The following is a 27,791-nucleotide window of genomic DNA, read 5'->3' as shown; positions in this document are numbered from 1 at the left end:
GGAAAGATACTTCCAATGTAAAATGGTCAAAACTTGTTAAAATTTATTAACAGTGTTATAAAAAATCAACATTTTCAAGCAATGTATACATTTACTGAAAAAAGGACCATATGGATTCTGGATATAAATCTACATAGTACACAAAATGAAATGATTGGGATTATCTACAAAACAGGGGTTACGGCTGCCCTGAAGGTGCACAAGCAGAAGCAGGAGGAGATCAAACCTGAGACATATTTTCCAAAAATTATAGAAAATGATAAAAACGATAGAAACTCTTCCTATAGCCCCCAGTACCTGCTTGGAGCACCTCATACAAACATTGTTTCCAGGACCTTCTTTTCTCTGGTGGCCTCTTTAAACTACTTGTTTGTTTTTTGTCCAGTTCAAAGACCAGGATATTTAAAATATCTATAAGCACCACATACAAACTAGGGGCAATAACTGGCTTTTGTTTGTAAGACGAAACCACATTCGTGGACTGCCTGAAATCTACTACCATTATTCCATTAAGGAATAATACAAACCTTAACAGAACTGTGTAAAGCTTACTTCTTTCTAATGGTGAAAGAGTCGAATGACTGGGTCATTTGTTTAGTCGTTTAGTTGTGTCCGACTCTTCGTGACCCCATGGACCAGAGCACACCAGGCCCTCCTGTCTTCCACTGCCTCCCGGAGTTTGGTCAAATTCATGTTGGTTGCTTCGATGACACTGTCCAACCATCTCATCCTCTGTCGTCCCCTTCTCCTCCTGCCATAAAACTTTCCCAACATCAGCGTCTTTTCCAGGGAGTCTTCTCTTCTCATAAGATGCCCAAACTACTGGAGCCTCTTCTTCAGGATCTTCCAGTGAGCACTCAGGGTTGATTTCCTTTAGAATGGATAGGTTTGTTCTCCTTGCAGTCCAGGGGACTCTCAAGAGCCTCCTCCAGCACCACAATTCAAAAGTATCAATTCTTCGGCAGTCAGTTTTCTTTATGGTCCAGCTCTCACTTCCGTACATCACTACAGGGAAAACTGTCAACATCTTAAGGGTCACTATTCCTATGTAATTGTGACACGTTTTCTAGAATAATTTTGGGAATGCTCATAAAGCTCTTGGCCAATTTTTCTTTCTTACATTTTCACACGAATCTATCTTCATTGTTAAAGTGTGTAATGTTTCAGCAGGAGAGTATAGAGAACAAAGCTTTTTCCACATTCCTGGCACTCGTATGGTCTCTCTCCTGTGTGGATACTTTAATGGTACCAAAGGCCTGAAGCCTCAGCAAACTGTTTCCTGCAATCCTGGTATTTGTATGGTTTTTCTCCTGCATGAATTCTCTGATGTTTTGTAAGTTGTGCCTTGCAAACAATGCATTATTCACAATCCTGAGATTTGTATGGTTTCTCTCCTGTATGAACTCTCTGATGGTTCACAAGGGAGGTTTTCTGAGCAAAAGATTTCCCACATTCCTGGCATTTGAATCGCTTCTCTTCTGTGTGGATGTTCTCATGTCTCACAAGGGTAGATTTCAGGGCAAAAGATTTCCCACACTCCTGACACTTGTACTGTTTCTCCTCTGTGTGGACACTCTGGTGGGTCACAAGGGAGGATTTAGAAGGATAACATTTCCCACACTCCTGGCATTTGTACGGTTTCTCTCCTGTGTGGACTCTCTGGTGGTTCACAAGGGAGATTTTCTGAGCAAAACATTTCCCACATTCCTGGCATTTGAATCGCTTTTCTTCTGCGTGCATGATCTCATGTTTCACAAGGGTGGATTTCAAAGAAAAACAATTTCCGCACTCTTGGCACTTATATGGTTTCTCCTCCGTGTGCACACTCTGGTGGTTCACAAGGGAGGATTTAGAAGGATAACATTTCCCACACTCCTGGCATTTGTATGGTTTCTCTCCTGTGTGGACTCTCTGGTGGTTCACAAGGGAGATTTTCTGAGCAAAACATTTCCCACATTCCTGGCATTTGAATCGCTTTTCTTCTGTATGGATGATCTCATGATTCACAAGAGTGGATTTCAAAGCAAAACATTTTCCACACTCTTTGCATTTGTGGGGTTTCTCCCCGGTGTGCACAATCTGGTGGCTCAAAAGCCGTGAATTGAAAGCAAAACATTTTCCACACTTCTGGCATTCGTATGGTTTCTCTACTGTGTGACCTCTCTGGTGTCTCAGAAAAGAGGTTTTCTGAGCAAAGCATTTCCCACATTCCTGGCATTTGTAGGGTTCCGCTCCTGTATGCATGCTCTTGTGGTTCAAAAGGAAGCATTTAGAAGGATAACATTTCCCACACTCGAGGCACTGGAACGGTTTCTCTCCTGTGTGGACTCTCTGATGCACTAAAAGTGCAGAACTCTGAGCAAAGCATTTCCCACATTCCTGACACTTATATTGTTTTTCTCTTGTGTGGACTCTTTCATGTTTCAGAAGGGTGGATTTCAGAGCGAAACACTTCCCACACTCTTTGCATTTGAAGGGTTTCTCCCCTGTGTGGATCCTCTGGTGGCTCAAAAGATGTGAACTGGAAGCACAACATTTTCCACAATTCAAACATTTGAATCGTTTCTCTCCTGTGTGGACTCTCTGGTGGTTCACAAGATATGAATTACCAGCTAAACGTTTTTCAGTTTCTTCATATCCAGTGTCATCCATCTTGTGAAGCATAAGCTCCATCTTTTGGTCAAACCTTTTCCTCCATACATTGTATATGAAAGATGATGTTTGTTCTCCATGTGTTTCCTGATGCCTGACAGTGTTCAATTTTTGTATATAACACCTCCCATGCTCACAATGTAAGTATGTTTCCATCCAGGTATCTTCTTTGATGGAAGAACCGTCACAGGTGAAGCTGAATCCTATGTATGAGAGAGGAGGAAGAGAAAAGAACTGAACAGTTAAAATTAATGTGAGATAAAACAAACTTCAGAAGAGTAGAAAGAATGGGTCACCTTTCCTTTCTAAATGGCTGCCTGGCAGCTTAAACGTGTTCAGCAGAATTGGCTCAAGAAGTTTCTTTTTTTCTCAGTGTTTTGAGAAAATAAACCTTCTAGATTAACACTGGGGGCAGTTCTATTGTGAATTACAGGATTGCATTCATGTGGGTTGGGTTTTTAAACTATCCTGACATGTCCTTAGATTACAATAAATATTATAGGATTTGGATTCTCTGATGAATCAAGAGTGGAGAATCGTTCATCATACATTTTTCAAATTTCCTCCCAGCCAGAGGTGTTCTGGAACTTTTGAAGGTAAGCAAAGTCATTTTTCTCCATATTTTTTTACCAAAAAAAACACCAAAAAACCCACCAAACAAACCCTGGAAATTGGGGTGAAAATTAAAATTTACTATGATATCCTAGCTGAACTCGATGTTCTTGATGAAGCAATATAAAAGGCTTTTTTTCATAACGAAGCATATCAAATTGAACTATCTGACATAATTATGGATTTTAGCAATGTAAAAGGTTTAGTACCATACTAGCAGAATTGTAGATATGCAATGCATTACAGAGAGGGAGGTAAAGTCTTCCACCCTATTCACCTAAGCACAAGCACCTTGATTTCTGCTAACTGAGAAAAAAAATTATCCTAAGTTGTGAATTATCACAAATTATGATTGTAATAAACAGAAAAGGGGGCCAGAAACAGTCCTCCTTTTTTCTGTCTATGAAACCAGAACAAGAGAGATAAGATGCAACCCATGAGCAATGATGACCCTTCGTTTGTTCCTCTCCTGAAGATGGCAGCGCCAGTTGGTGGAGAAACGTATCTTGGATTTGAGTGCCATTTGTGTATACATTAAGCAGAGCTACTGCCATTCTTTAATTCTATACAGTACGTTTCATACAAATTCTCTATACATAATTGCTGGGATCCTGTTGGTGCTGGTATAAACCTTGTGTTATTTAATGCAACTAGTAGTGATTAATCCATGAAGTACTGGGAAGCAACTTGATTGTCCAACTGCCTGGGAGACCAGATCATCAATTAGCCACAAAGATTTGCCGCATATGATGGAAACCTTATGTAAATATCAACAGAGTCTCTATATCTTCTTATTCTGCAGATTTTCTTGGCCTCACTCTATGCAACTTCTAGTGTTCTGAGTGAGTAAAACTTTGGCACATGGAAGGATTTCATTTGTTCCAAAACAGAAAATCTTTGAAGTCTTTCCCCTCCATTCCCTAAGGTTTCCAATTTTCCACTAGGAAAATTTTGCCTGGGGAAAAACTGGTTTGTTTTGGGGGGGAGGGGACTGTTATCTCTTAATGTTATGCTTCCACACCTCCATTCCCAGTTTATGGAAAACGTTTTCCCACACTACGGAGTACAGTGCTGCCTCGACTTATGAACTTAATTCTTTCTGGAACTCCGGTCATAACCCGAAATGGCCGTAAATCGAAGCACCATTTCCCATAGGAATGCATTTAAATGCAATTAATCCATTCCGGCTGAAGAAAAAAAAATCACACAAAAAAACCCCAAATTAACTGGAAGACCCACTGGAAACGCTATTAATCTGTTCTGGCTGAAGGGGGGGGAACCAGAAAAACAAACACTGCATGACCCATCGGAAACACGATTTAACCATTCTAGCCAAAGGGGGAAAAAAATGAAAAGCAAACAAACAATGCAAGTCCCATTGGAATTTTTTTAAAAATCACCAAAAAGAAAACAAACCATGCACGACCCATTGGAAATGAAAAAAAGAAAAAAGCATACAAATCCTGCAAGACCCATCGGAAATGGAAACAAAAACACCCAAAAAGTAAGCAGAGTGCAAGACCCATCGGAAATGGGGGGGAAAAGCAAACAAACCCTGCAAGACCCATCAGAAATGGGGTTTAAAAAAAAACAAATAAACCCTGCAAGACCCATCACAGCATAAAAACATAATCCCACCAACCAGCTCAAAACCATGATGCAAAATCCACCCAGAACAGTTTTTAAAAAGTAGAAAGCAGCGCCTTACCTTACCAGGCAGTCCAAAGCCGCCTCCGGTTGCACACCCTCTAACCGCTGGGACGAAAGAGCTACAAAGAAGCAGCCTCTTTGCCACCAAGGGTTAGCAATTTTTCCCTGCCTTTTTCTGTTCATAATTCAAAGCTCCAGCCACAAGTCAAAGCAAAATTTTGCATCTGTACGAGTGGCTACAGAAAAGAGTGTTGGAGGGAGAGGGAAAAAATCACATATGCAATTACCCATTTTTCGGGCTTTCTCCAACAGGATTCTGGCTTTAGAATCCAGATGGATCGCCTGGAAACTCTGGAGCGAGGCCTCAGGCAGCAAAATAGATTGAGTCAACACTGAAGTCACTGGTGGCAATACCACAGGTGCGTAAAAATACAGCGAAAAACAAAGGTGCTTCCTTCTTGGGACAAGAGGAATAAATTATAGAACACTAATATGTAGTCGTATAAGAGAATAACATTGGTTATTTGAGCCTTTAAAAAGTCATCTTTTGTCATCAGGCAGGCGATCCAAGCAAGAAGAACCACAGATTCAGAGAGAAGCACGTTCCTTACCAAGAGAGGACACATTCTCATAATTTTCCATCATAACCTCCCTGTACAGAGATCTTTGGTTCGGATCCAGTAGGTACCACTCCTCTTTCGTGAAATATATGGCCACATCCTCAAAGCCCACAGAGTCCTGCAATTGAAAAAAAAAAACCACATTCAGAAAGACTAATCCTATACTGTATACAGGGAAAATACATATGTACCTGTGGTGATTCAAAATGCTTAAAATCTATTAAATACTATATATTACTATATATATATAGTAGATTTTTAGTATAGTAGATTCTATATACAGTGTTTTAATCAAGAAGCAGGGTTGGATATACAAGCCACACACTTGCAGGTGTGGAAAAGGAACTCTGAACCAATATACATCAATTACAAAATGACTGTTTGGAGTGTGGAGATGCATTCACCTAAGTGTGTCTATCACACTGTTGTGGGTAGCACAGCTGTGTAATATATAATACACAGGTTTCAATATGACACCACATTTTGAGGGCATCAATACCTGAATCAGAAAGTGTCAAGAATATGAACCCTGCACTATGGACTTCATATTTCAAGAGTTCCCTCCCCAACGTCTTCTGCTGGCACGGAAGATTTTGAAGGACCATCTCTTCTCTCCCGGGGCTGAAACACAAGGGGGCCTTTTTTTTCCTTTTTGGAGCTATGAACACCTTAAAGGCTCTTCAGTGTGGTGGTTTTTTTTTCCTACCACAAACCTATCGGTAGCTACTGGAAATCTCCTGAGTGGCTTCCATTGTAGAGCATTTCTGTTCCTTTCCCATATTCCTTCTAGACAGAAACAGAAACCACACTGTATCCTCTGCAAATTAGAAAAGAGCAAGAGGAAAAGGAGAGAAGTCAAAAAAGCACCTCTCCTCTGCCACAGACGACCTCTAGCGTAAAGCTGAAGTCATTATAAGACAGAAAATAGACAATTTTGTATTGTAAAAATCCTGTGGATTTTTTTTTCAGATAAATCACTGATGACATGACAGCACTCGCCGTATAAAACATTCTGGAGATAGCACCTTTATCTGTTCAATAGAACATTGAAGAACATATCATATGGAAAGCTACACTAGATTCAGATGAATGAGTGAAGGCTGGTAGAAAAGATAGATAATTTAATATATACAAGACAGGAAAATGACAAGAAGATGATGAAGTTCAGGCTGTCCTACTCTGGGGACATCATGAGAAGGCAGGATGCTCTCAAAAAGGCAGTAATGGTGGGAAAGGAGGAAGAACAAATATGAGACAGTCGGACTCTTTGAAGGAAGCCACAGGTTTGAGAGTGCAGGTGTTGAGCAGGGCTGTTTAGGACAGGCCATTTTGAGTCACCATACGTTTAAGTCAGTTTGAAGGCCCATAATGACAGCAGACAGCAGATTAGAGAAGGGGTGTTAGGCACCATTGCTATTGTAGGGGGCATCACTGCTGGATGTTTTCCTCTGCAAAAGGGAGAAAAGCAAGGGATCTTGAGGTGTTGGTCTACAGAGGATGCCCCCCATTAACATGTCTCTCTGTGAAGGAAACGTATTCCTTAATATTCTGAAAAAGTGGCTCCTCGCCTTTGGAACAACCTACCTCCTGAGATTCGCGTGGCACCCTCGCTGGGTATCTTTAAAAATCAACTAAAAACATGGATGTTTCGGCAGGCCTTCCCTCCAGACAATTCCTGATGCCCTCTCCTCTCCCTCTCCTATTGTTTCCTCCCTCTCCTAAGGTTTCTTCTATTTAAAATTTTTTATACTATTTTATGCTGTTAGCCACCTAGAGTGGTCTTAACGGACCAGATAGGCGGGATATAAATAAAATAAATTAATTAATTAATTTGTTATAAGGGCTTTCTTGTCATAAGGGGGAGGCACTTCTCTAGAAATCTAATTGATTAATTAATTGTAGTTTGTAGGCTGCCTTTGTCCGAGTGAAGGGATACAAGGCGACTCACGTCAGTACGTTAACTCACTGGGTGTATTTACTCATTTTGATTTCTTTTTTTCCTATCCCAACTTTCTCTAAATAAAGGGATTGAAATCAGCTAAGCACTGTGACTTTTCTGAGGGAGATCACCCCTGTTCCACTTCTTAGGGGGAAAAAAGCCCTGCCTCCATCTTCCTACCTGAGTCAATTCTGAGGCAGCCATGTCCATTTTCCAAGCCATGGGCCATCCAGGGAGGAGAGCGGTGGTTGCTGCCTTGCAATCCTTTCTGAACTGGAGGAAAAAGAGAGGAAGAGGGAAGCTGTCACTTGGAGAAAGCATCCCTTTCCACCCCGTGTCAAGCATCCCTCTAAAAACATATATGAACCCATCCGTCCTCAGAATGGCAGGAGCTTCTTCACCCAAAAACAGGCAGCCAGCCCAGAAGAGACACCAGATCTGTCAGAAGAGCCACTCGCAACCCTCTTCTTCCGAAGCCATCCCTTCCGACATGCAGGAAAGGAAGCCCAGATGTGGAGGTAAGCAGTGGATGTGACTATGTATTTGAGGCACCAGACCCACAAAGCTGGGTCATGTCCCTATTTCTTATTTACCACACCACACTGGATATGTCATAAATAAAGAAACATAACCCCAACACGTAGAAAATTCAAGTGCTCTAGTTGGTGAACAAAGTGCAAGGGAGGGACATCTTAAAAATTTCTAAGGACCCGCTTGCCTTGAAGTTGCCAAGCCAGCAGTTTAAACTCTCTTTGCTGTGGGGTTTAATTCACAAAAGGGCTCTCTGGGGGGGAACATCCACCACCCCAGTGTCATCTCACGAGTCCAGGAAACTGTTATTCAGGCCTTGAAAGTCTGCTTTTCTAACACATGACCTTCAAGCCTGCCTTTAAATTTGCTGGGATACTGGGGTGGTAGGTGATGGTGAGCATACAATGCAAAGCATGGAATCAATCCATGCCTTCTTTTTTTCTTATAATATAACACATAGTCAAACAACAATCAAAGGCAAACAAATATAGGGGGGAGAGGAAAGAAAACAAAACACAACAGAACAAAGGCATGGGGAAGTGTTTAAAGTAATACAATATCTAATATAATCTTGCCTCCATGGCTGTGTTACAATACTAAAATCCCTAACATATGCTATATTCTCTATTCATGTTTGTTTCTGGGACCAGTCATAAAACATTTTCCAGCTTTGTTTAACATATATTCTCAGGTTTTCACATAAAGCCTCTGATAGGATATCCATTTCTGCAATAGCCAATAATTTTTTAAGCAGCTCCTCCATGTTTGGAATTTCCGGATTTTTCTATTCAACCTTGCAGCTGTAATTTATTTATACATTTTCATACTTTTTTATTTATTCCACCAATTTCTAGCATTATAGTCAGAAAAAAACATTTCTGGTTTAAAGGCTATATTTGGGTGTATAATTTCTTGTGTAATATATTTTATCTGTCTCTAAAATCTTTTTACTCTGATATATTTCTGTCAATTTTACAGGTGTAAAGTGCCATCTATAGAACATCTTTAAAATATTTTCTCTCAGGTTTACTGGTTTTATCCATCTATATATAGAGTCCAATCATCTATATTATAACCAAAATTTTGTGCCCATTTGTCACCCTTTCCTCCACTATTTCTCAACAAGATATCCTCATGTTAACAGACAAACAGAAGAAGCAGAAGAAGCCTCATTTTGTGATGTTTTCCTCCTTCTTTTTGGCAATTCACCTCTTCAAATACTCATTGGCTAGCACTAGGCAGAATATGATTGGTTATGAGATTCTATTATGCAAACAGCACATCTCAAACATTCTTATATATACACAATTACATGTTGGCTTGCACAATTAGATTGTCAAACAGATGGAAATGAGGGGTTGCTTTGCTTATGGCTTGTTTATCTGCTGACACCACCTTCATCAAGAAATAAGAAAGCTGAGGCTGTTGTACTTTGGGCATGCTGTGAAAGGACAAGATTCCCTGGGCAAAAGGTGATTAGGCTGGGAAAACCTGATACCAGCAGGAAAAAATGAGTATCAAATATGAGATGGATCTACTCCATAAACGAAGCCATGGTCTTGAGTTCGAAAGAGAGGAGGAGGGCTGTTCGTGAAGAGACATTTTTGAAATCTAGAATCCTTAAGGTCGACGTATATTGGATGAGATTTAGCAGCAGATTAAATAGAAGAATTTGTAGGCTTTGAGAGAACCACTAGAAACGGCCCGGGAGTCGGGAGCGGGAGGGAAAAGCAATGCACGAAGTGTACATTTGCAAAACCCCAACCCAAGAAGCCGATATCTGCCCGGAGGCTCAAGTCTTTTCTCCCTCCCACCCTCCATCCTCTTCCTCCTCTCTCTGCCCTTTCCTCTCCTGGACCCAGAAATCCCCCCATTGGTTTCCCCTTTTACCTTCCCCTCCAATGCCTGGAGCTCAGCTTCCTTCCTCTTGGTGTTTTGGAAACACCGCCTATATAACGCTGCACCCCCTTCAATCCTCGCGAGTGGCTAGGTGCCTTTAAACCTGCGGAAGTTGCCCTTCCCACTTCCTATCATGTGACTGAAGTTATGCCAGACTCCTGGCCAAAAAAAGAGAAAAAAAGCCAAGGCAATCTCTTCTCCTCCCTTGAGGACCCCCAAAATTCAGGGGGATCGGAGGTATTTGAAACGAAAGGACAACAGCAAGAAACGAAATATAGACCTTGAGCGCAAAATGCAAAAAAAGAAATGTTGATCGTACGTTGATCAGAGCACTAAATAATCCACAGGATGTGAGCTTTCGGGTCCTGCAGCAGTCTTCGTCGGGCTGGGAATTGCAGGAAGGAGGAAAGGGAGAACAGCAGAAGCCTCCAAATCCTCTCTGTGGGACGCGGAAACTTCAGCATCTGCAGTTCAAAGGATATTTAAGTGGTGGAAAGGGCAAACTTAAAAGCTGCCAGTCCAGGTGGTTGGTAGTATAGATTTTCCGCTCTGGGGATGCAGAGTTAGGGGTCTTTGTGAATTTCCATGGTAGATAAAGGGACGCCTGTCACGCCTTCCCGAAGCCTTCCCTGCCCGTTGCCAAAGCCAGTGGCTTTTGGCTTCCTTTTGGAGAACACCTAAAAACATCTCACTCCTCACGATCAGAATTGGATATTAGATTTAGTAGGGCATAATAAAGGCCAACTGAGGCCACATTTAGGGTAGGGGAAAAGGAGAGAGAGTTCCAGAGAGTTCCAGAAAAATATCTACTTCTGCTTCATTGACTATGCCAAAGCCTTTGACTGTGTGGACCACAGCAAACTATGGCAAGTTCTTAAAGAAATGGGAGTGCCTGACCACTTTATCTGTCTCCTGAGAAACCTATATGTGGGACAGGAAGCAACAGTTAGAACTGGTCATGGAACAACTGAGTGGTTCAAAATTGGGAAAGGAGTACGGCAAGGCTGTATATTGTCCCCCAGCTTATTTAACTTATATGCAGAATACATCATGCGGAAGGCTGGACTGGAAGAAACCCAAGCCGGAGTTAAGATTGCCGGAAGAAATATCAACAACCTCCGATATGCAGATGATACCACTCTGATGGCAGAAAGTGAGGAGGAATTAAAGAACCTTGTAATGAGAGTGAAAGAGGAGAGTGCAAAAAACGGTCTGAAACTCAACATCAAAAAAACTAAGATCATGGCCACTGGTCCCATCACCTCCTGGGAAATAGAAGGGGAAGATATGGAGGCAGTGTCAAATTTTATCTTCCTGGGCTCCATGAGCACTGCAGATGGAGACAGCAGCCCTGAAATTAAAAGGCGCCTTCTTCTTGGGAGGAAAGCGATGACAAATCTGGACAGCATCTTGAAAAGCAGAGACATCACCTTGCCAACAAAAGTCCGAATAGTCAAAGCTATGGTTTTTCCTGTCGTGATGTATGGAAGTGAGAGCTGGACCATAAAGAAAGCAGACCGCCGAAGAATTGATGCCTTTGAATTGTGGTGCTGGAGGAGGCTCTTGAGAATCCCCTGGACTGCAAGGAGAACAAACCTATCAGTTCTAAAGGAAATCAACCCTGAGTGCTCACTGGAAGGACAGATCCTGAAGCTGAGGCTCCAGTACTTTGGCCATCTAATGAGAAGAAAAGACTCCCTGGAAAAGACCCTGATGTTGGGAAAGTGTGATGGCAAGAGGAGAAGGGGACGACCGAGGATGAGATGGCTGGACAGTGTCTGCGAAGCAACCAACATGAACCTGACACAACTCCGGGAGGCAGTAGAAGACAGGAGGGCCTGGCGTGCTCTGGTCCATGGGGTCACGAAGAGTCGGACACGACTAAACGACTAAACACACACACACAAGGACCCTTATGAGGAGCAGGAAGCATCAGCAAAGAAATGGCAGCCTTTCCTGGAATGAAGGGTTGGGGCCCCTTTGTGGCTGGTGGGGCCAGAGGGGCAACCGTCAATCCTCAGGGGAGCCCAAGGACGACAGCACACACACACACACCCTCAGGTGGAGGAAGGGAGCCATGGCCACGACGGCCTCCCCCCCCCCACGACTGACCATTTGCTGCTGAGCTGAGCAGAGGGGGGGCAAATACTCCTTGAGCCCACGTGAGGCATTCTGTGCCTCAATTTCAATATGTCACCGTCTCCTATCCTTCCCTTTCCCCCTCAGCATGTGGGGTGGGTGGCTGGGAGGCCCATGTCTCTCCCCTATTCACGTAGCTGGTGCAACGGGACCGTTGTAGGGAGCCTGAGCCCAAGAGAGCCCTCCATTTCCCATCGCTTGTGGCCTCTGGTCGTTTTCTTCTCTGTCACTGCCTTTTCTCGCTTCCTGGAGCCGAAGATCCTCAATTCTCACAATGAGCAAGCTTGGATTTTTACCCAGGCATCCAGCTCTTCCTTCTTAGTGGCTCTGCTGATTTATACCTCCCTGATAAAATGACAAAGGACATCTCCCTGAAGGAAAGGACGAGACAGGAGGGCTACACAGACTGACCCAGGGACAAAACACCTCATACCCAGTGGTGGGATTCAAATAAATTAACATCAGGTTCTATGTCCTAATGATAAATAAATAAATAAATAAATAAATAAATAAATAAATAAATAAATAAATAAATAAATAAATAAATAAATAAAAATAAATAAATAAATAAATACATACATACATACATACATACATACATACATACATACATACATACATACCCAGGACATTAAAAAAAAAAGGTACCACATAAGCAACAGTCTTATGTGGTACCTTTAACTTGAAAAAATCATAGTAAAATGAGGACAGTTGGGTGTTTGACTGAAGCGGTCTCACCCCAAAACTTTTTCCCTCTGTGTCCTGCCCTCATGCCTTGTCAATCACCCCCCCCCTCTGCCTCGAGGCCATGAGCTTTCCTCCAGTGACATCAAGGACTAATCCTCCCCCCTTTCCCCCACTGACGCCTCTGCTCTTTCCAGGGCTTTATCTCTCTCACCCACACCCCACCTCAGACGGCTCAGTGTGGCGCGGGAAGGGAGGCAGTTAATTGTGCCCCCCTCCCCCCGCTCGTCGCTGGTCACCTGGCCCCTCCTCCTTCATTCATCTCAGGCCAGCAAACGGTTCTAAGAACCAATAGTACATTTAGGAATCGGTTCTATAGAATAGGTGCGAACCTGCTGAATCCCACCTCTGCTCATACCACTCTCTGTGCAGTAGGTCCCAGATGAACACACGAGCGTCTGTGGCCAAAACGGACAAGGAGCATTTTTGGCCCGTAACGGCACTGTGGCCCTTGCTTTTGATCTTTGGCAATCCTCCCATAGGGCATATTTGAGGAAATCGACCTAGCACGATTAAGGCCCACACCCTCCATGGGACTGGGGACACTGGGCATCTCTACGGTCCGCAGCACTCTGCCCTTAGCTATGGCATCTGCTGCCTCGGCCCTCTGTTACCATTTATCCTGCCTCCAGATTATATAGCATGATATACCACCGTTCTGTGGTCCAATCCAGATTGCATACTACTTTATCGCTTACCATTTAGAATGAATTTGGTGTCTGGGAACGGATGTTCCCGTTTAAACATTCTGAATGTTTGCAGTAGCTTTTTACTGATTTCCTGGTTTTATTCTGGGATTATCCCTTTACTGGAATATCAGCTATATCGTAGAATCTGTTCTCTTCGCCTGGGAGGTCTATAAATCTTTGTAGGACTCCTGTGGGAGTTACTTCTCCTTTTCAGGTTCTGACACATGATAATCCTTGACAACTAGGGTTCCTATATTATAGGAACTAACAAATACAACCTTAATAATTCAAAGCACGAGCCACAGCTTCCCACCACTGCCACTCCTGTTTGCTTTCTCAACTAAGCCCTGGTGGTGTCTGATCAGGAGTGAAGACAATTTAAAGGAATGCAGGTATGAAAAATTGCAAAACTTGACAGAAGCGTATCTGCCAGGTGATCAGCTGCAGGTCACATCAAACTCATGGTTGTGCCACAGAAGAGCAGTGTTAAGATTTTCTTTTCATGAGCAATTATTGCATTAGAAATAAAAGATACTTCCTATGTAAAATGGTCAAGAACGGTTGAACTTTATTAACAGTGTTATAAAAGACCAACATTTTCAAGCAACTGAAAAAAGGACCACATGGATTCTGAATGCAAATCTACATAGTACACAAAAGGAAGTGATTGGGGATTATCCACAAAATGGGTTACTGCTGGCCCGAAGGTGCACGAGCAAAAGCAGGAGATCAAACCCAAGACATTTCTACCAAAGAAACATAAAAATGATAAAAGCTCTTCGTACAGCACCCATTACCTGCTTGGAGTACTTAATACGAACATTGTTTCCAGGACCTTCTTTTTTCTAGTGCCTTCTTTAAACTACTTGTTTGTTTGTCTAGTTCAAAGACCAGGATATTTAAAATATCTGTAAGCACCACGTACAAAGTAGGGGCAATAATCAGCTTTCATTTGTGAGACCCACATTCATGGACTGTCTGGAATTTGCAGCCAGAGACTAAAATGAAGGAAAAATACAAACCTTAACAGGAATGTGTAAAACTTACCTCTTTCTAATGGTAACAGAGTCTAATGACAGTCTAATGACTATTCCCATGTAATTGTGAGGACCAGTTTTCTAGAATAATTCTGGGAATGCTCATAAAGCTCATGGCCAATTTTTCTTTGCTACAATGTCACACGTAAACATCTTCATTGTTAAAAAAGAAGAGGAAACTGTTGAATATATTCTCGAAGGCTTTCATGGCACTTCTGCTGAAATATTACACATTTCTAACTCCTGTCCTCTGAAGATGCCAGCCAGAGACTGGGGAAACATTAGGAAGAAAATCCTTCAGAACAAGGCCAAACAGTCCAAAAAACATACAACAACCAAATGTTTAATTCATTTCCCACACATCATGACATTTATATAGTTTCTCTAATGGTGAACTGTGTAATATTTCAGCAGAAGTGTACTGAGGGCAAAGCTTTCTCCACATTCCTGGCACTCATATGGTCTCTCTCCTGTGTGGATACTTCGATAGTACAAAAGGCCTGAAGACTTAGCAAACTGTTTCCCACAACCCTAGCATTTGTATGTTTTTTTTCCTGCGTGAATTCTCTGATGTTTTGTTAAGTTGTGCCCTGCAAACAAAGCATTGCCCACATTCCTGACATTCGTAGGATGTGGACTCACTGGTGGTTCACAAGGGAGGTTTTCTGAGCAAAACATTTCCCACGTTCCTGGTATTTGAATCCATTCCCTTCTGTATGGCTATTCTTATGTCTCACAACGATAGATCTCAGAGGAAAACATTTCCCACTCTCCAGGCACTTCTACAGTTTCTCCTGTGTGTGCACTCTCTGGTGGTTCACAAGGGAGGATTTAGAAGGATAACATTTCCCACACTCCTGGCATTTGTAGGGTTTCTCTCCTGTGTGGACTCTCTGGTGGTTCACAAATCTGATTTTCTCAGCAAAATATTTCCCACATTCCTGGCATTTCAGTCGCTTTCCTTCTGTATGGATGATCTCATGTTTCACAAGGGTGGATTTCAAAGAATAACATTTTCCACACTCCTGACATTTGTAGGGTTTCTGCCCCGTGTGTACTCTCTGGTGGCTCTGAAGCTGTGAATTGAAAGCAAAATGTTTTCCACACTTCTGGCATTCATACGGTTTCTCTCCTGTGTGGACTCTCCGGTGTGTTACAAAGTGGTTTCTCCGAGCAAAGCATTTCCCACACTCCTGGCATTTGTAGGGTTTCTCTCCTGTATGCACGTTCTGATGGTACACAAGGGAGGATTTAGAAGGATAACATTTCCCACATTCGAGACACTGGAATGGTTTCTCTCCTGTGTGGACTCTCTGGTGTGTCACAAAAGTGATTTTCTGAGCAAAACATTTCCCACATTCCTGGCATTTGAATCGCTTTTCTTCTGTGTGGATAACCTCATGTTTCACAAGAGTGGATTTCAAAGAAAAACATTTTCCACACTCTTTGCATTTGTAGGGCTTCTCCCCTGTGTGTATGCTCTGGTGGCTTTGAAGCTGTGAATCGAAAGCAAAACATTTCCCACACTTTTGGCATTCATATGGTTTCTCTACTGTGTGGACTCTCTGGTGTCTAAGAAAAGAGGTTTTCTGAGCAAAGCATTTCCCACACTCCTGGCATTTGTAGGGTTTCTCTCGTGTGTGCACGCTCTGGTGGTTCACAAGAGAGGATTTATAAGGATACCATTTCCCACACTTGAGGCACTGGAATGGCTTCTCTCCTGTGTGGACTCTCTGGTGTGTCACAAAACTGATTTTCTGAGCAAAACATTTCCCACATTCCTGGCATTTGAATCGCTTTTCTCCTGTGTGGATGATCTCATGTTTTACAAGGGCGGATTTCAGAGGAAAACATTTCCCACACTCTTGGCATTTGTAGGGTTTCTCCCCTGTGTGCACGCTCTGGTGGCTCTGAAGCTGTTTATTGAAAACAAAACGTTTCCCGCACTTTGAGCATTCATATGGTTTCTCTGCTGTGTGACCTCTCTGGTGCCTTACAAAGGAAGTTTTCTGTGCAAAGCATTTCCCACATTCTTGACATTTGAAGCGCTTCTCTTCAGTGTGGATGTCTTTATGTGTCACAAGACTCGATTTCAAACGAAAACATTTCCCACACTCTTGACATTTATAGCGTTTCTCCCCTGTGTGCAAGCTTTGGTGTCTTAGAAACTGTGAACTGAATGCAAAACATATCCCACACTCATCACATTTGTATGGTTTTTCTCCTGTGTGAATTCTCTGATGAAGAAAAAGTACTGAACTCCGAGTAAAACATTTTCCACATTCCTGGCACTTGTATGGTTTTTCCCCTGTGTGGACTCTTTCATGTTTCAGAAGGGTGGATTTCAGAGCGAAACACTTCCCACATTCCTGGCACTTGTATGGTTTTTCCCCTGTGTGGACTCTTTCATGTTTCAAAAGAGTGGATTTCAGAGCGAAACACTTCCCACACTCCTTGCATTTGAAGGGTTTCTCCCCTGTGTGGATCCTTTGGTGGCTCAAAAGATGTGAACTGGAAGCACAACAATTTCCACAATTCAAACATTTGAATAGTTTCCCTCCTGTGTGGACTCTCTGGTGATACAAAAGTTGTGATTTCCAAACAAATGGTTCCCCACACTCCATACATTTATATGATTTCTCTCTGATGCAGACACTTTGGTGGCTCACAGGGTACGAATTACCAGCTAAACGTTTTTCACCTTCTTCATATCCAGTGTCAACCATCTTCTGAAGCATAAGCTCCATCTTTTGGTCAAACTTTTTCCTCCATACATTGCATATGAAAGTTGATGTTTGTTCTCTATGTCTTTTCTGATCCCTGACAGTGTCCAATTTTTGGACAGAACTCATCCCATGGTCAGGAGACATGTATGTTTCCCTCCAGGTATATGATTTGATGGAAGAACCATCACAGATGATGCTGAATCCTATGTATGAGAGAGGAGGAGGATAAAAGAACTGAACAGTTATAATGAATGTGAGATAAAACAAACTTCAGAAGCCTAGAAAGGATGTGTCACCTTTTTTCCCTACATGGCTGCCTGGCAGCTTAAATCTTGGAGTTATGCAGAAATGGCTCAAGAAATTTCTTTGTTTCTCAGTGTTTTGAGAAAACTAAGCCTTTTGGATTAACATTGGGGGCAGACTCTGAATTTGCAGTTCTATTGAAATTAGAATTACAGGTTTCCATTCATGTGGGTTGGGTTTATAAAACTATCCTGATATGCCCTTAGATTAACATAAATATTATAGGATTCAGATTCTCTGATGAATCAAGAGACTAGACTCCTTTATCATACACATTTCAAAGCTCCTCCCAGCCAGAAATGTTCTGGAACTTTTGAAGGTAAGCTAATACATTTTTCTCCATACTTTTTTTTACAAAAAAGTCCCCTGAAAGTTGTGGTGAAATTTTAAACATATGTAGGACTTATTATGATATCCAACCTGAACTTGTTGTTCTTGATGAAGCAACGTAAAGGCATTCATTCATAAGTAAGCATATCAAATTATGCACCTGACATAATAATGGAATTTAGCAATATAAAAGCTTTAGTACTGTACTAGTAGAATTGGAGATATGCATTATAGAGAGGAAGGTAACCTCTTCCACCCTATTCCACATAAGGACAAGCATCTCGCTTTCTGCCAATTAAGAAAAAAACTGAAGATTTATCAGAAATAATGTTTGTAATAAACAGAAAGGAAAGGGGGTCAGAAACAGTCTGACTTTTTTTGCATCCATGAAACCAGAACAAGAGAGATAATATGCAACACATGAGCAATGATGACCCTTTATTTGTTCCTCTCCTGAAGACAGCAGCACAATTTGGTGGAGAAACATATATTGGATTCGAGTGCCATTTGTGTATACATTAAGCAGAGCTACTGTCATTCTCTAATTCTACACAGTGCATTGCATACAATCCATATTCTCTGTACATAATGGCTGGAATCCTGCTGGTGCTGGTATAGACCCTGTGTCATTTAAGAGATTAACCCATGAAGTACTGGGGAGCACCTTGACTGTTCAACTGCCTGCAAATCAAGATCATCAATTAGCCACAAATATTCGCTGCATGCGGTGTAAACCTTATGTAAACAGCAACAGAGTCTGTACCCTCTATATCTTATATCCATCTATATCTGTATCTTATGCTGTACGAAAATTTTGCCTGGGGAAAATCTGGTTTGTCTGGGGAGACTATTATCCCTAAATGTTATGCCTTCACACCTCCATTCCCAGTTTATGCAAAATGTTTTCACACACTACTCAGTATGTGCATTCTCTGCCTCCTACTTCACCTAAGCCCAAATCCTGTTGCAAAAAATTATGTGTAAGTTTTCCCCCTTTATGGTAGGTTGTCCTTCTCTTGATTGGTCATGTGGCTGCCATGCATCTTGTTTGAAGGAGTGGCTGCACAAAAGAGCGCTGGACAGAGAGGGAAAATCACATATACAACTACCCTTCTGCTCTGTCTTTCTCCAACAGGATTCTGGCTTTAGAATCCAGACGGATTGCCTGGAAAGTCGGCAGCTAGGCCTCAGGCAGCAAAATAGATTAAATCGGCACTGAAGGCACTGGTGGGAATACTACAGGTGTTTAACAAAACAGTGGCAGGGGGGAAAGGTGCTTCCTTCCTAGGATAAAGAATAATAATTTATAGAACACTAATATGTAGTCAAATAAGAGAATAACATTGGATATCTGGGCCTTTAAAAAGTCATCTTTTGTCATCAGGCAGGAAAGCCAAGCAAGAAGAACCACAGATTCAGAGACAAGAACGTTTCTTACCAAGAGAGGACACATTCTCATAATTTTCCGTCATAACCTCCCTGTACAGAGATCTTTGCTTCGGATCCAGTAGGTCCCACTCCTCTTTTGTGAAATATATGGCCACATCCTCAAAGCCCACAGAATCCTGTAATTAAACACACACAAAATTACTCCGCCTTTTTGAGGTCACCAATACCTGAATCAGAAAGGGTCAAAATTTCATATTTCATCAAGTTTCATATTTCATCAAGTTCCCTCCCCAACATCTTTGGCTGGCAGGGAGTATTTTAAGGACCATCTCTCCTCTCCCAGGGCTGAAGTCCAAAAGGGCTCCCCCCCTTTTTTTTTTTGACTGATGGTCCCCGAAATTCAGATGATCTTTAAGGCTCATCAATGTGGTGGTTTCTTTTCCTACCACAAACCTATCGGTAGCTCTTGGAAATCTCCTGAGTGGCTTCCATTGTAGAGCATTTCTGTTCCTTTCCCATCTTTCTTCCAGACAGAAACAGAAACCACTTTCAGAGACGACTGTATCGTCTAGAAAGTATAGAATATGACCAGATAGGCGGGGTATAAATGGAATGAATGAATGAATGAATGAATGAATGAATGAATGAATGAATGAATGAATGAATGAATGAATGAATGAATAAATAAATAAATAAATAAATAAATAAATAGAAACGAGGAAGGGAAAAAGGAGAGAAGTCAAGAAAGCATCTCTTCTGTACCACCGATGATCTCCAGAGTAAAGCTGAAGACATGGTGAGAAGGAAAAAAAAATATATATTGTAAAAATCCTGTGGGTTTTTTTCCAGATAGAACACAGAAGACGTGACAGGACTCACAGTATAAAACACTCAGCAGATAGCACCTTTATCTCTTCAATCAGTACACAGAACATATTATATGGCAAGCTAGACTAGATTAGATGAACGAGTGAAAGCTGGTGGATGAAAGACCGATAATCTAAGATATGCAAAACATGCAGATGACACCAACTTACTGGCAGAAAGCAGCCATAGCTTGAAACCAATGTTACAGGAAGTGAAAGAAAGGGGCAAGGAGGACTGAAAAAAAGTCATGACTACAGAAGAACTACACAACTTTAACATGGACAATGAAGAATCTGAAATAGTTGTAGATTTTGTATACCTCTTTAATTCTAAGGAAAAATGCAAGCAAGAAATCAGAAGGAGACAGTGACTAGCAAGGGCAGCAATGAATGAACTAGAAAAGATCATCAGGTGGAAGGATATGTCTTTGGAGACCAAGACCAAGCTCACCCACACATTTGGGTGCCTGGGTGTGAAATCCTGGCACTTAAAGGGAAAAAGTGATTTATCTGAAATGTGGTGCTGGAGGAGAGCTTTGCAGATAATCTACTGTTTCAGAAAGATGAACAAGTGGGTCCGATATGAAATCAAGCCTGAACTATCGCTGAAGGCAAAAATGTTGAAGCTCAGGCTGTCCTACACTGAGCACATCATGAGAAGGCAGGATGCTCTCAAAAAGGCAGTAATGGTGGGAAAGGAGGAAGAACAAATATGAGACAGTCGGACTCTTTGAAGAAAGCCACAGGTTTGAGTGTGCAGGTGTTGAGCAGGTCTATTCAGGACAGGCCATTTTGGGTCACCATAAGTTGGAGTCAGTTTGAAGGCCCCTAATGACAGCAGACAGCAGGTTAGAGAAGGGGTGTGTGACGTGTGCCATGACGTCACCTGCCTGTCTTGGCTAAGGCTGGAGTTTCCTGACCTATGGCAGGGCAGGAGGTGGGTCTTAAAGGGGTGGAGTGTTTGTATATAAGGGGGGAGTGCAAAGAAGGGGGAGTTAGAATGTTGGAGGATTATTAGAGAGTGGGAGAGTGAGAGAGGGATTGAAAGGAGATCTGTATACAGGGTTAGATATTGGTTAGGTAATTGAGTGACTGAGTGTTAAGTAACAAAGAACTGTGCAGGGTTAAGGTCTGAGAAATATAGTGTGACAAGTGATTCTTTTACTCAGTGATTTCCATTTTATTTTTGTAATCAATAAATCATCATTTTTATTTTAAAATCCATACTAAGTCTGAAGTGTCAGGTTTACGTGTGGTTGGTGGCAGCGAAGTAGTGTGTGTGTGTGTGTGAAGGATCGTGACCTGTCATCTCTTGTGGTGACGTAGGAGGAGGTGGCAGTCGCGACAGGGGGGTTTAGGCACCATGCCTTTTGTAGGGGACATCACCGCCGGATATGCTCATTTAGATTTCTTTTTTTCCTATCCCAACTTTTTCTAAATAAAGAGACTGAAATCGGCTAAACACTGTGACTTTTCTAAGGGACATCACCGCTATTCCACCTCATAGGGGAAAAAAAGCCCTGCCTCCATCTTCCTACCTGAATCAATTCTGAGGCAGCCATGTCCATTTTCCAAGCCATGGGCCATCCAGGGAGGAGAGCGGTGGTTGCTGCGTTGTAATCCTTTCTGAACTGGAGGAAAAAGAGAGGAAGAGAGAACATGTCACTTGGAGAAAGCATGCCTTTCCACCCCGTGTCAAGCATCCCTCTAAAAACATATATGAACCCCTCCGTCCTCAGAATGGCAGAAGCTTCCTCGCCCAAAAAGAGGCAGCCAGCCCAGAAGAGACGCCAGATCTGTCAGAAGAGCCACTCAGGAGGCTTCATCGCAACCCTCTTCTTCCGAAGCCATTCCTTCCGACATGCAGGAAAGGAAACCCAGATGTGGAGGTAAGCAGTGGATGTGACTATGTATTTGAGGCGCCAGACCCACAAAGCTGGGGCATGTCCCTATTTCTTATTTACCACACCACACTGGATATGTCATAAATAAAGAAACATAACCCCAACACGTAGAAAATTCAAGTGCTCTAGTTGGTGAACAAAGTGCAAGGGAGGGACATCTTAAAAATTTCTAAGAACTCGCTTGCTTTGCAGTTGTCAAGCCAGCAGTTTAAACTCTCTTTGCTGTGGGGTTTAATTCACAAAAGGGCTCTCTGGGGGGGGAACATCCACCACCCCAGTGTCATCTCACGAGTCCAGGAAACCGTTATTCAGGCCTTGAAAGTCTGCTTTTCTAACACATGACCTTCAAGCCTGCCTTTAAATTTGCTGGGATACTGGGGTGGTAGGTGATGGTGAGCATACAATGCAAAGCATGGAATCAATCCATGCCTTCTTTTTTTCTTATAATATAACACATAGTCAAACAACAATCAAAGGTAGGCAAATCTTAAAAATTTCTAATGACCCGCTTGCCTTGCAGTTGCCAAGCCAGCAGTTTAAACTCTCTTTGCTGTGGGGTTTAAAAAAGTCCTGGGTTGCTGACAGCACTTCTGACATCAATTACTAACCCTTGACACCATTTTTGTCAGTTTTACAGGTGAAAAGTGCAATCTATAGAACATCTTTAAAACATTTTCTCTCAGGTTTACTGGTTTAATCCATCTATATTTATCATTCCATATTCGAGTCCAATCATCTATGTCTATGTTATAACCAAAACTTTGTGCCCTCTTAATCATCACTGCTTTTACCCTTTCCTCCTCTAAATTATATTCTAACCAAAAAGTATACATTTTTGTATAATCTTATAATTAGTATAATTCCAAAGCTCATCCATCTGTACCTTCCCCTCATAAAAGCCCATTATTTTATCTTTTTAAAAACTTGATTCTGATTTTAATATTGCCCACCAATCCATCGGTAGACCCATTTCCTTCAGCTCCTGTATATATTTTTAATTGTTGCTCTTTGTTTAACAGCTCTTTATACCTATATCTCCATATTTTTTTGAGATTAAAGAAAAAAGCTCCCAAAGGCGCTACCCATATCAAACTTTTTTTTTTTTTTTTTTTTTGTATGTTTGGCCGTGAAATTTTTCCCAGACCAGCTCTGGCAAAAATCAGTCCATGACTTCTGAACTCAACTTTGTTTTCTCAGATCCTCAGTCTCGAGAGTCAGGAAGTAAAAATTCCAGACTTTAGTACACAGACGGTACTAAAGAGCGTCAACTCCACAAAAAGAACTGGCCATCTTTGCCAGGAACGGAACGCCTATTATATACAGTACTGTATATATATCTTGCACCATCCATGATGGGACTGTGCTTGAAGCCTGCGTTAACAACATTTCATCCACGAACGCTATTCCGTTTTATTTTTAGTGGACCAATAAGAGGGACCATCTACACAGTAGTCTTGCATCTGTGCGATCTTCCAGACCATAACAACCCTTTCTACTTTTTTCCACTAGAAATGGCCTGTGAATGGGGGGGGGGGGGGGAGAGAGAGAGAGAGAGAAAGCAACCCGCAAAGTGTACAGTTGCACAAACCGAAGGCGAGAAACTGAAATCTGCCTGCAGACTCAAGCCTTTTCTGCCCCCCCCCCGCATCCTCCCCTTTCCCTCCCCTCCTGGACCCAGGAATCCACCCCTCCCCATCTCCTCCTTCTCTTCTCTCCTTTCCTCCCCTCCTCATCTGGACCCTAACCCCCCCCCCCCTCGTTCTCTACTTTTACCTCCGCCTCCAATTCCCGGAGATCAGCTTTCTTTCTCTTGGTATTTTGGAAGGACCCCCTTTTATGCTGCACCGATCCTCTCCTTGTGGGTGGCTGACGTGCTTTTAAAGCTGCGGAACTTGGGGGTTTCCACTTCCCATCATGTGAGTGAAGCTATGCAGGAGTCCTGGCAAGCGAATCATAAGCCGACCCCCTATCTATGTGTTTCCTCCCTGGGAGTGCCCCCGAACAGTAATTATTCTGGGCATCAGAGCAATTTCAATCAAATGGACAACGTTAACAGACTAAAAGACCCTTGTGCAAAATCATAAAATAATGAAGTTGCAAGGGGCCTATAAGGGCATCGAGTCCAACCCGCCCACCCCCGCTCAATGCAGGGATAGAAATCAAAAGATACCTGCAAGGTGGTTGTCAATGTTTCTCTTCAATGCCTCCAATGTTGGAGTACTCACCACCTCTCTTGAGGTAATACATTCCATTGTCCTACTGCTCTTACAGCTAGGAAGTTTTCCTGATATTCTACCAAAATCTGGCTTCTTGTGATGTGAGCCAATTGTTGTGCGTCCTGCACTCAGGGATGATTGAGAACAACAGATCCAGCCGAAATAAACGATAGCAGCACTGCTGATTTATAGTTCCCAGCCATCAGCATCCTTGACAAAGTCCCAAAGAATGTCACTGCCATCAGCAACAGTGTGACGGGAGGTGCACAGAGCATGACAATACAGCTTCTATGATCCGTGGCAGGTCCCAGATACCACATGAGCCCTTTCGGCCAGAAGGACAAGGAGCATTTTGCCCAGTGATGGAACAGCCAGCCTTTCTTGTGACCTCTGAGCATTCATTCATTTGGGCCAGTCCTACCATTAGTTCAACTGAGGCAGTGCTCTCATGGAGCACCTTTGGAGAAATGAATCTAGTATGGCTGATGCTCTCCGAGGCCTCAGTCTAAGTCTGGAGGAAAGAAAGAGAAAGTGAAGCAAGTTTGTGATTTTGAGCAAGCAAAATGGAGGAATGCCTTTCCATCCCATCTAAAACATCAGTTTTAAAAAGAGAGAGAGAGAGAGACACCACGTCCACTCTCAGAATGGCAGGAATGTCCTCACCCGAAAGAGAAGCAGCCAGCACAGAAGAGGGACCACATCTGTGAAAAAAGCGAGGCAGCGACTTCATCGCAACCCTCTTCTTCAAAAAACCATTCGAAAGGAAAATGAACTCAGAAGTGGTGCTAAGCAGCTGGGAGGTTGTACCTAAAGCACCAAGCCAACCAAGCTGTGCCAAATCCCCAATTTCTGGTCCTTTTAATAAGGATTTTGTGTGTGTGTGTGATATGCCATTAGACCAAATCAAGAGGAACATCACTGTTCTCGTTGTTGAACAAAGCACAACTGCAGTTCCAACAGGAGTGACACGCCTTTAAAGTCCCTGGCAGTTGCAAGATGTGGTTTAAACTCTCTTTGCTGGAGAAACAGGTTGTGGGTTTAATTCACGACAGGGGCAACAGCTGCTTCTCCGATGTCACCTGCCAAGTCCCAGAAACACTTATTAAGTCCCTGAAAATCTCCCTTTCCAAAGCATGACCCTCAAGGTGGCCTTTACATTTTCTGGGATGCTGGGGTGGCGGGTGATGGACAAGGTGGATTTCATGGAGGGAGGCCCATGAAATCCATCTTGTCATCTTTCCTTTCTCTTCCCCCTCCAGACTGAGAAATCCCCCCATTGGTTTCCCAGGAAAGGGAGAACAGCAGAAGCCCCAAATCCTCTCTACAGGATGCAGAAGCTTCAGCATCTGCAGTTCAAAAGATATTTAAGTGGAGGAACGTAAGAGCTGCCAGTCTGGAGTGTGTTGGTAGCATCAGATTTTCCCCTCTGGGGATGCAGAGTTAGGGGTCTTTCTGAATTTCCATGGTAGTTAAAGGGTCGCCAGTCACACCTCCCCGAAGCCTTCACTGCCTCTTTCCAAAGCCAGTGGCTTTTGGCTTCCTTTAGGAGAACACCAAAGCATAGCTTCTGCTGCTCCCCTCCCCAGCCTCCTCTGGCTGAATCAGCCATTCACCCTGCCCAGCATGGCAGCCTCCGGCACCTTCTCAACTCATTTTCCAGTCCCAGCAACAATTCAGGCTCCTCTGCCCCACTTTCCTGGCTGATCATACAGTGGTATATCACACTACATAATATCTGAGTCACTGTGAGCTGGGCAGAGAAGTCTGTGCTCTTGCTTGTGACTGGGAGATTAGCCAAGGAGGTGGAAAAAGCAAGCAAGCTGGGCTCGGCGAGCAGTTGATTGCCTGAGGAGGCGGAAGGGAGCAGCAGTACCTGTGCTGCCACCTTGACGAACTGGTTCGTGCCCATCTCTAGTGTGGAAGGTGAGGTCCACCCCTCCCAGGGCACTCTCCTAATAGCCCACAGTGCAATGACCCACCCAGAGGTTATATAGCATCACATACCACCATTCTGTGGTCCAATCCAGATTGCATGCTACTTTCTCTCTTTACCATTTAGAATGGATTTGGTTTGTGGGAAGGGATGTTCCTGTTTAAAAAAATTCCAAATGTTTGCAATAGCTTTTTACTGATTTCCTGGTTTCATTCTGAGATAATCCCTTTACTGTAATTGACAGGTCTGATAAGAACCTGATGGGAATTGTTAATACAGTTTTTGTAATACTAGTTGTAAAGAGCCTGAAATACTGTTAAGTAATTTTTAGGATCTATGTAAAGAAAGCCTGTAAAATAATGATTTATACAGCTGTGGAGATACAAGGTACAGTATGTGGTGAGACTTGTAACAGCTGTGAGAGAAACAAAGGATTGGCTGAAGCTGGAATAAAGCTAGCAATCTAGCCCCTGTGGAGGTGCTCATGGTGGTTTGCTGCTGGTGATGTGACGTGGATCAGAGGAGAAGGAGAGGTGCTGCTGGACGGATTTACAAGGACATTGACTACTGAACTGATTTATGGACTGAACTCTGTTGATATTACAGTGGTGCCTTGCTTGACGACATAAATTCGTTCCAGCGAAATCGCTGTAGAGCGAAAACGTTGTCAAACGAAATAAAAAACCCATTGAAGCACATTGAAAACCATTCAATGCGTTCCAATGAGCTGAATACCTGCTCGTCCAGCGAAGATCCTCCATACGGTGGCCATTTTTGGTGCCTGTAAAGCGAGGAATCCATCCTAGAAAACAGCGGGGGGCCATTTTCCTTAGCCGGCGGCCATTTTGAAACCCAACGATCAGCTGTTTCCTGATCGTCGTAAAGTGAAAATCGGTTCCCAAAGCAGGGAACCGATCATCACACAGCGAAAAAACCCCATTTAAAACATTGTTTTGCGATCGCAAAAGCGATTGCAAAAACATCAACGTAAAGCGGATTCGTCGTAGAGCAGGGTAATCATCCAGCGGGGCACGACTGTACTGTGTATGACCATTGGACAGAATAAGGACAAAGCTGTATGTATAAACTTGCTGAAAACTTGATACAATATAACTTTTCTTCTATCAATATTGTCTCTTTGCTTGGTGACTCATTGAGCAACTTTGTCTCTCTGAAAAAACTACTAGTTGGCACACCTGGCACGCTACCAACTCCGTCAGGAATAATATCAGCTATATTGTAGAATCTGTTCTCTTCGCCTGGGAGGTCTATAAATCTTTGTAGGACTCCTGGGGCAGTTACTTCTTCTTTTCAGTTTCTGACACATGATAATCCTTGACAATTAGGGTTCCTGTATTATAGGAACTAACATATACAAATAATTCAAAGCACAAGCCACAGCTTCCCACCACTACCACTCCTGTTTGCTTTCTCAACTCAGCCCCGCGTTTCAAACCCATTGAAACGTGTTGAAAACCATTCTGTGCGTTCCAATGGGCTGAATATTGATAGAAGAAAAGTTATATTGAAGCGCATCTGCCAGGTGATCGCAGTGTTAAGACTTTCTTTTCATGAGCAATTATTGCATTTGAAATGAAAGATACTTCCTATG

The 27,791-nt window shown here is 42.7% G+C and overlaps 3 protein-coding genes across 5 annotated transcripts in view; all 3 read right to left on the bottom strand.

Annotated features, from left to right (window-relative positions):
• Positions 1-9,978, bottom strand: part of LOC110070553 (uncharacterized) — a 64,458-nt gene extending 54,480 nt beyond the window's left edge. Inside the window, exon 1 of the mRNA XM_078388582.1 lies at positions 9,895-9,978. The gene's annotated coding sequence lies outside the window, so the exon portion shown is untranslated. The remainder of the gene's footprint in view (positions 1-9,894) is intronic.
• The window catches only part of LOC140704050 (uncharacterized), a 51,998-nt gene extending 28,353 nt beyond the window's left edge, over positions 1-23,645 (bottom strand). The window contains 1 exon segment of the mRNA XM_078386832.1: positions 21,665-23,645. Within this exon segment, the coding sequence (XP_078242958.1) occupies positions 21,665-21,829 (165 nt within the window). The 5' untranslated portion in view covers positions 21,830-23,645.
• On the bottom strand, positions 19-10,015 carry LOC110069819 (uncharacterized). 3 transcript variants are annotated; one of them, XM_072988635.2, is made up of 4 exons: positions 9,895-10,015; positions 7,654-7,746; positions 5,526-5,652; positions 19-2,855 (listed from the first exon to the last, which is right to left on the bottom strand). In XM_072988635.2, exons 2-4 carry the CDS (start codon positions 7,693-7,695, stop codon positions 1,360-1,362), a joined length of 1,665 nt encoding a protein of 554 aa, XP_072844736.2. In that variant the 5' UTR covers positions 7,696-7,746; positions 9,895-10,015; the 3' UTR covers positions 19-1,359. The 3 variants fall into 3 exon arrangements, with proteins under 3 accessions (XP_072844736.2, XP_078244689.1, XP_078244688.1); XM_078388563.1 differs by lacking the exon at positions 7,654-7,746 and having other exon boundaries at positions 9,895-9,972; XM_078388562.1 differs by lacking the exon at positions 9,895-10,015 and having other exon boundaries at positions 7,654-8,066.
• Positions 23,646-27,791: the final 4,146 nt, after the last annotated feature.

Source organism: Pogona vitticeps, chromosome 2 (genome assembly GCF_051106095.1).
Source record: "Pogona vitticeps strain Pit_001003342236 chromosome 2, PviZW2.1, whole genome shotgun sequence".
Lineage (NCBI taxonomy): Eukaryota > Metazoa > Chordata > Lepidosauria > Squamata > Agamidae > Pogona > Pogona vitticeps.
This window is presented reverse-complemented; position numbering and strand designations above follow the sequence as displayed.

Coding starts and splice junctions, on each gene's coding strand:
- LOC110069819 (XM_078388562.1), bottom strand. CDS start 7,818: ATGCTTGACACGGGGTGGAAAGGGATGCTTTCTCCAAGTGACAGCTTC. Junction 5,653..7,653: donor CTGCCTCAGAATTGACTCAG/GTAGGAAGATGG, acceptor TTTCAATTGCAG/GACTCTGTGGGCTTTGAGGA. Junction 2,856..5,525: donor TGAGAATGTGTCCTCTCTTG/GTAAGGAACGTG, acceptor TCTCATACATAG/GATTCAGCTTCACCTGTGAC.